This window comes from Primulina tabacum, chromosome 13, assembly GCF_025594145.1.
Source record: "Primulina tabacum isolate GXHZ01 chromosome 13, ASM2559414v2, whole genome shotgun sequence".
NCBI classification, from domain to species: Eukaryota; Viridiplantae; Streptophyta; class Magnoliopsida; order Lamiales; family Gesneriaceae; genus Primulina; species Primulina tabacum.
In genome coordinates, this window is record NC_134562.1 from 20,545,762 (window position 1) to 20,554,919 (window position 9,158).

Here is a 9,158-nt window from a genome sequence, read left to right on the forward strand (position 1 = left end):
TTCTATTGATACCGTGTTTTTTTGGTTATTTTTTGTATTCATATATGGCATAGATTCTAATATGAGTATATGTTGTTTTCATCTATATGTACCTGAAAAATAAATTTTGCAGGCTAGATACGGCTGGTTATGTAAAAATCGGTTTAAATCAGAACTATGAAGCCACGACTTGTTAGGAATCAGTGATCAATCTCGACTAATGCGTTCGACCCTACAATTCATATTTTATTCATGATGAAACGCCACACTCGAAGACAATACCGGTCTATTGGGAATTCAACGTTAATATAGATAGACACACGTGCTAATAACATACACTAAGATGCTTTATATTTTATATCTTAGGTTACATGCAGAAGATGAAAGATTTGCCTTCTATTTTATATTAGCCCATATTCTACAGTCACTAAGCTCCTTCTCTTCAATCATACTCTCCATGCATAGAGAAAAAGGCTGAAATAGCATCAGCTTTTGCATGAAAATGGTTGGAAGTAACAACATCCACCTACCTCTCAGCTAGCAGCTAGCTTCATCCTTCTTCAGCATCCTACAAACACGCTAATGCTCTTGTAGGCGAGATTCGTCGATTATTATTTGATGGTAATGTAGCGGTTCGTCCCATGCTTGGCCCAATTGTCTTTGAGATCAACCGGATTTGATAAATCGTGGCCTTCCGCAGCAAGGCGGCCGAGCAGCTTCGTAAATGCACTGCCACTCATTTTTCGACCACCAACTCGAGCATGTCTCTTGTTAGGCACTGCTGGGAGAGGATACATCGACAAATTCGTGGTGCAGCATGAAGATTGCCAACCTCCACTACCCCACTTGTAGCACGGCCTAAAAACCCCGGTGCAAGAACAGATGGGAACCGGCATGGTTGTTTCGTCAAAAGCGACCTGGTTCAATCCCAGGCCCTGATCCTTCCAATCGGGCTTTGAAGCCCCTAGCTGCCTGTTAAGGTCGTCACTGCCACTGCCCATATCCAGCCCAACATTCCATTCCTCAGGCTTTGCAGACATGGTTTTATCAAGATCCTCACCTTCCTTTTTAACCTTTTTCAAAGATTTTGAAGTTTTCTTGGCTGGGGTAGTCAGTTTTGCCTCCTTTGGACGTTTCGTACGGCGGGTTTTTGCCGGATCAAGAGCAACTGGTGATGATGGAATGGTATCAATCGTCACGTGTGAATCCCTTGTATTGTATGGAGCTTGATGAGGCATGAGTTGCTGAGGATGATGTATGTGTTGCTGTGGATGGTGCACATGTTTTATTCCTCGTGCAATTTGGCATCCTGGATGGCATGGAGATAAGTTACCATTGTTCATAGCATGTTCTCGGAATTGGAGAGCGGCAATTGCGTTGTCTCTCTCGATTATGGCATTGTTTCGTTCTGCTATTGCTGCATCTCGCTGTAAAATAGCCACATCTCTTTCTGTTAAGGCGGCCTTTTTTTCTGAAAGGGCTAGGTTACGTTCTTGAATAGCGGCATCTCTTTCAGTCATAATCGCCATTATTTGTTTAATGGATGGCTGATGATGCTGCATCAACCACTGAAACCAAAATATTTAACAAAACACCGATTGGAAGACGACCTTTGACGTACAAAATCTCCATCATATGATCAAATCAGATGAAAAACTTAAACAGAGATGCCATTAAATGTGACTTAGAACTAGCTACCTGACCCTGAGGAGGCTTGTTCCTCCCATTTTCACGCTGCCCACTTTCATCCATCTAATATCTAAAGGGAAGCTTCAAATTTGTACGGAGGGTTATCTACCAATCTGTCACAGCACGTTACACAAAGGAAAGCAAAACTATATAATCAAAAGTAAGAAGCATAATCCAATTTTACATGGAATGATTTTCACAAGTATTAGTTCAACTTTTCAGATAGCATACAAAGCTATATATAGGTTTCGCAACAGCCAAAATAAGCAAGAAATGATACGGCAAATCCTAAGCAACAGTGGTCACATTCAGATGCGTTCTTCGTAAAAAATAAGTACTATCATAAGAATTTATCAGACAAAAGTGGTACACCATAAAATGCACCTCAATGGTATTAAGGAACTATTACTGTCAATAACAGGAGGATAAAACTACCATGCAGGAAGCTAATAGGCCAAAGTAAGATCGATATTTCGTCACAATAGAGTTATCACATGCATGCTTACCACTCAATTTTACACAAAAGACCAGCTCAATTTTAACAAAAGACCAGCTCAAGTAGCGCTTCAATAGTGCGCTTTGTTTAAGCAAATTACTAGAACCAAATAAAGGACACCGTGGATGTCAATGACAGGATTGCTTCATTGGAACTTGGAAGAACAAGGAATGTAAGCACTTGAGTAGATTTAAGATGAAAAGTTTATCATTTCCCCGAAGAAAATGCTAGAATTAGGCCACTATCTTATCACCCATATGCACAGTGGACAAATCATGCAAGTAAAAGTTACAAAACCAGTTCTTATAAAGCATTGACTATAATTATGTAGCAGCAATGGAAACGATTTGCATCACATAAAGGATACAAAGAAAAAACAGCTCCAAGTGGAGATATGAAGGAAAGTTCCCCGACACAAAGCTATAAAGTCGGGATATCAGGCAATCAAGTGATAAAACTAAATTGCAGTTTAACAATGTTCTCCAAAAAATTCATATTTACGCTGAAAGAAGTTTTCGATTTACAATACAGATGTTAGATCTTCAATGTAATGTATTTCAAAAAACTTGAGACACCATATGATGAAAAATCATTTACACTAGTGTTTACACAAAATTCAGAATTATTAAACAGCCACTAAATATAGATGCAGCACAGATAAACGTCCAAGCATCACCATATGGAACCATTTGGCATAAGGAGAAAGTCGAGTACTAGCACCATGAACCGAACATCAAGACAATAACCCTCATTTAAAAAAAAGGTGTTCCAGTACCCTGCAGGGTCTACACAACCCACGAGGATTCAATAAATATTATAATATTCTATCAACTACAATGCTAGTATTTTCCCAATGGCCCAGAGACGTGTTCGAGTATTATCTGTATTTTTTCCAGCAAACACACAGTTGAAATGGCAGAGGCGTAGATTGGATGGAAGAGTTGGTCACTCTCCCATTTTGTATTTTCGCAGAGCTATATACTATTGTCTATATATTAAATAAATGTATCAAATTGTGATCCAAACAACTCCCATATCTAATTCATGGGTCCACCAAATTATTTTCCCCGGTTAGATTCTTCCCTCGGCACACTAAAAGATCATTTTCTTTTAAAGAAAATGCAACCGCATATAACAAGTACCAGTCTTCTAATTTTACTTTATTTTTTATACATCTTTAGTTTTTAAAAGATAAATTTTCAGTTCACTCACATAAAACAGAACCATTCTCGGTAAATCTTCACCAAGAAAATTTTCAAACCTGCAAATCGAAAATACTTAACCAAGAAAGCAACTAGACCTTCTACATCACCCACGAAATTCAAATCTTTCAGCATATATCAAACTTATCAAACGAACCCAACATCAAATTCAGCTAAACACCAGAACATAAACCCAAATCATCCAACTTCCACACAAGAATAAACTTTAAACAACATGCATGACCTAAATTAAACAAAAACAATCCACCGAAAATCCATCAAATTCAATTAGGAACCGCATCACCAAAAATCTCCATTTCCACTAATGTAAAGTTAAGGTCAACTACAAATCAACAAGAAACAGAATCTCCACAAAAACAAATAAAAATAGAAAACAAAACACCTCAAAATCAAGTCTTTTTTCCCCAAGAAAACGGCAATTACAACCCAAATAAACAGATATAACCGATCAAGATAATATTTTCGAAGAGTTGGGCAAGAAACGGGAAGCTCACTTGGTAAGAAGACCTGAGAGCGGGAACCAGGGAGATAGAAGGGTCCAAAACGGCAAAACCCTATATCAAAAAGGTTGCAAGAAATGAAATATCTGTGTGACGTAAGAATAGTCGTTGAGGGCTCATATACTGTGGCCACACAAGCACACTGTCGTTTTTTCTATTTTCGTCGTATTAAAATTTATTGGACAATTTGAAGAAAAATACACGTATCATTGATTTATTTAATATTCAATGATTTTTTCTGTTTTAAAATCTGAAAAATCCAACTTATTTTTTACTCCATGTTATATGCATTTTTACCTTTTTACTGTATTTAATTAATAAAAAATTGTATAACTATCTATTTTTGTTGGTCTTCTTCTCTTTCCACTCTTCATTCCCGAAGCATTTGTATGACATGTACATTTAATTTATATATTTTTTATTTAAAAAAACAAATTCGCAACTAAGTATTGAACTTTTTTGAAATACTTAGTTTTACTTGTAAATACTTAATTTCAATTTTAAAATACTTGATTTAATAAGTGAGATACTCAGAATGAGTATTTAAGTACTAAATATTCGAATATGCAACGCAAGTTCATCAAGTGCTCGCATTTCCATCCAAGATCCATTTGGATGACATGTTCATTACATTTAATTATTTTTTTATTGTTAAAAAAAAAAAAACAAATTCGCAACTAAACATTGAACTTTTTCAAGTACTTATTTTTACTTGCAAAACACCTAATTTCAGTTTTAAAATGTTTGATTTGGTAAATGAGATACTCAGAATGAGTATTAAAATAATGGTTATTCGAATATGCAACATAAGTTCACTAAGTGCTCGCATTTCTATCCAAGATGCATTTGGATGACATGTTCATTTCATTTAATTATTTTTAAAAAAAAACAACAACAAATTTTCAACTAAACATTGAACTTTTTCAAGAACTTAATTTTAATTTGTGAAATACCTGATTTCGGTTTTAAAATAATTGATTTGGTAAATGAGATACTCAAAATGTATATTAAAATACTGGATATTCGAATATGCAACGTAAGTTCACAAAGTGCTCACATTTCCATCCAAGATGCATTTGGATGACATGTTCATTTCATATAATTATTATTTTTATTGTTAAAAAAAACAAATTTACAACTAAGCATTGAACTTTTTCATTTACTTAGTTTTACTTGCGAAATACCTAATTTCAATTTTAAAATATTTGATTTGGTATATGATATAATGCCCGAGATTTTGATTCTGTTGATCTGAGATTATTGAATTTGAATTGATATGATTATAGACAGGCTATTCCGGGACCAGATTAAGCAATGCATATGAAGGGTGCAATGTTTGGACAGAACTATTGGCGCCCAAGCGGTAGAAAATGACCGCTCGAGCGCCAATGTTCAGCATAGAAATGTCTCGGACAGAAAGTTTGGCGCCCGGGCGGTAGTTTTTGACTGTCCGAGCGCCATTAGATAACAAGTGCGGGCATAACATTCCGCGCCCGGGCGGTAATTCTCGACCGCCCGAGCGCCGACCGAAGTTCAAGAAAAGAAGACACGTTGCCTTAACATGCATTAGAATATATATATACATATATCCTTCAGAATTCAGTTAAAACGAAGAAAGGAAATCGAGAAATACTTAGGAAATCCTTACGCCTTTATATTTCGATCGTCCGTTAGATTTTCAATCCGAATTCAGTACTGAGTTTCTACCGACGAGAGCTTCAACTGGACGTAAGTTTTCTTATGTTATGTGATGATTTGAAATTATGATACTGCCAGAATCAGATATGATCCATATATGTTGTTCTTACGATATCAGACATTGTATAATCGAAACCGGATCGAAGGACTGACTGTTTATGTAATTGTTATGAATTTTCAGAGTTGATTTGATTGTGATTAGACCGATTTGATATCAGAATTGTGTTGTTATCGATTATGAGATGTTGAGATTGATATCTGATTGATACTGTATTGCTGGGTAGATTGATATTATTCAGAATTGGATCAGATGAGTTGTGATTCGTATATATACTGATATTGTATTGCCGGTATTGCGAGCTTGTACAGATTTGAGATTATGATATGTTATTGTTGAGATTATGGGTTGTACTGATATTGATTATGAGTCGTGTTATTATATCTGTGATGTTGAGATTGACGGGATTATCGAGATTGTATTGTTATGCCGTCGAAACATCAGTAGATTGACATTGAGCCGATTCAGTATTGATTGAGATTATATCGTTATATCGTTGAGATTGATCAGATTATGTCGTGATTTGAGTATTGATCAGAACAGGTCTTGAATTGAGTTGTACATTGACACCGTATATTTGATATTGTCATTACCAGATTGAAAATGGACAGAGTGGAATTCGAGACTTTGACTTCGTCAGACCGAGAAGAGAAAGGTATAAGTCAATATCAAACTGGGAAAATGACTCGAGTATGATATACTCGAGTTTTCCTAAACCACATACTTATTGTTATTGTATGCATTGATTTAGACTGATTTGCTGGTTCTATTGATTTATAGAAAGCATGTATTAGACGATTGGTCTTGTGACAGACGGGCCTGATAGTGATGGAATCGTCACTGACCCATTGCACATTGTCACCGAATAGTGATTGGCAGGAGATGCCAAAGTCTGTGACGGATAGGTAAAGACACCGGATGTTTGGTTATATCGTTGTTGAATAGAATCGGAGTTTCTTCTATTAATGAAATTCGATATCGGAATGCCAACGTCTAGAAACTGGGATCCCTAGACTAGGAATGAGTCTAGTCTGAGAAGTAGAGTCACGAGTCTGGTTGACAGTTTCATATTGACTATGTTTTCAGATTTGATACATATTACTGATATTCGTTTCATGCTTAATATTGATTATATGAAATGCATGTATACATGATTTATACTGGGAATATAATTCTCACCGGAGTTATCCGGCTGTTGTCTTGTTTGTATGTGTGCATGACAACAGGTGGGACAGCACCAGGGTCAAGACGAGGACGAGAGAGGACTAGTTTAGCATGGAGATTCGGACCCAGAAGTAGATCTGTTTCATTACCTGACATGTAGTGAATGAACAGTAGTTGTTATGATTTACTTTTGTACAGGACTTTTACTTAGATCTGGATATTGATCTTGTAAATGAACTAAGATTTATTTCATATATTGTGTACTCTTGCATATTAAAAAAAAATTTAGACCCTGTTTATTATAATTGATTTAATTATTCCCACAGACGATTAAGAAATGAATTAGCGTCCGGGTCCCCACATATGAGATACTCAGAATGTGTATTAAAATACTGGATATTCGAATATGCAACGTAAGTTCACAAAATGCTCGCATTTCGATTTAAGATGAATTTGGATGACATGTTCATTTCATTTAATTATTTTTTTATTAAAAAAAAACAAATTCGCAACTAAGCATTGAACTTTTTCAAACACTTAGTTTTAATTGTGAAATACCTAATTTCATTTTTAAAATAATTGATTTGGTAAATGAGATACTCAGAATATATATTAAAATAATGGATATTCGAATATTCAATTTAAGTTCACAAAGTGCTCGCATTTCCATCCAAGATGTATTTGGATGACATGTTCATTCATTTAAATATTTTTTTATTGTTAAAAAAAAAAAACAATTTCGCAACTAAGCATTGAACTTTTTTAAGTACTTAGTTTTACTTGCGAAATACCCAATTTAAGTTTTAAAATGCTTGATTTGGTAAATGAGTTACTCAGAATGAGTATTAAAATACTGGATATTCGTATATGCAACGTAAGTTCACCAAGTGTTCGCATTTCCATCCAAGATGCATTTGGATGAAATGTTCATATAATTTAATAATTTTTTTATTGTTTTAAAAAAAACAAATCCGCAACTAATTATTGAACCTTTTCAAGTACTTAGTTTTACTTGCGAAATACATAATTTAAATTTTAAAATACTACTTAGAATGGGTAATAAATACTGGATATTCGAGTATGAAACGTAAGTACACCAAGTGCTCGCATTTCCATCCAATATGCATTTGGATGACATGTTCAAGGACTTTTCAGCAGCCACAAAGCTTTGAAAAAGAAAAAAGGCTTGGAGCGAAGATTTTCGGACAACGTTCTTCGAGAGAATAGCCTGTGATAGGAACAAGTAGCATAATTCGTGGATTTACATAGAAATCTGATGTCGGATACACGTCGATAGTCATAGTTCAGTAGGTCGAAAGCTAGGGAATTTTCATAAAACGACATGCAATTCACCCTTGATAAATAATTAAAGAGATCTCACTGAGTTGAATTAGTTTGGCATAACTTAAGAGGGCGTGTTCAATTAGATATGAAATCTCGTCGAAAGCATAGATCAATGTCGAACGAATTAAGTAGATTAACGAGGGGTAGGTGAACAAAGATTCCCAACAAATTCATTTCTCATTGAACTTTAATCAATCCTTCTAGCTTATTTATTTCATATTTAATCCTTGAACCATTTCATTGAGTTTTTATTTAATGATCGTAGAAGTAAACAATCATCTGAAGTATCGATGCTAAAGATTGAATAAATGAGAATAATAATTGAGAAATACAGTCCCTGGAGGAACGATACCCGTACTCTTGTACACTATATTATTACTTGACATCGTGCACTTGCGATTATTTCGAGCTTGAATATTATTAATTTTTACTAAGGATTTTTACATTGCAAGTTTTGCTCGATCACTAAGCATGTAACATTTTGAAGTACTTACTTTTACTTGCGAAATACCCAATTTTAATTTTAAAATACTTGATTTGGTAAATGAGATACTCATAATATGTAACAGAATACTGGATATTCGAAAATGCAACGTAAATTCAGTCATGGTTGGTTTTTCCAACTAAGATTCATTAGTATACTTATCCATGTCATTTAAAGAAATGAACACAGTTCATTACTGATCATGGAGTAAGAGTAAGTTGTTTGTAGATCAAAATAAGCACTTACTTTTAACAAAAATATAGTAGCATACTTGTCCCGGAGTAAAAGTAAGTTCTTTCTTTGTATATCAAAATAAATTGTTATTTTTATTTCATGAGGAGTGATAAACAATGTATTTGTTAAAATTTCAATTACATTGTAATTGCATCATAATGCATATTTTAATATCCAATACTTTATTACCCATTCAGAGTACCACATTTATGAAATTAAGTATTTTGAAACTGAAATTAGGTACTTGTCAAGTAAACTAATTACTTTAAAAGTTTCATACTTAGTTGGG

The 9,158-nt window shown here is 34.5% G+C and overlaps 1 protein-coding gene across 3 annotated transcripts; it reads right to left on the reverse strand.

The window, feature by feature from the left end:
- Window positions 1-305: 305 nt before the first annotated feature.
- Window positions 306-4,017, reverse strand: LOC142522388 (protein BASIC PENTACYSTEINE6-like). 3 transcript variants are annotated; one of them, XM_075625757.1, is made up of 3 exons: window positions 3,882-4,017; window positions 1,678-1,781; window positions 306-1,547 (listed from the first exon to the last, which is right to left on the reverse strand). In XM_075625757.1, the coding sequence occupies exons 2-3, from the start codon at window positions 1,729-1,731 to the stop codon at window positions 591-593; spliced, it is 1,011 nt and encodes a 336-aa protein (XP_075481872.1). In that variant the 5' UTR covers window positions 1,732-1,781; window positions 3,882-4,017; the 3' UTR covers window positions 306-590. The 3 variants fall into 3 exon arrangements, with proteins under 3 accessions (XP_075481872.1, XP_075481873.1, XP_075481870.1); XM_075625758.1 differs by lacking the exon at window positions 3,882-4,017 and adding an exon at window positions 3,443-3,763 and having other exon boundaries at window positions 1,678-3,392; XM_075625755.1 differs by lacking the exon at window positions 3,882-4,017 and having other exon boundaries at window positions 1,678-3,763.
- Window positions 4,018-9,158: the final 5,141 nt, after the last annotated feature.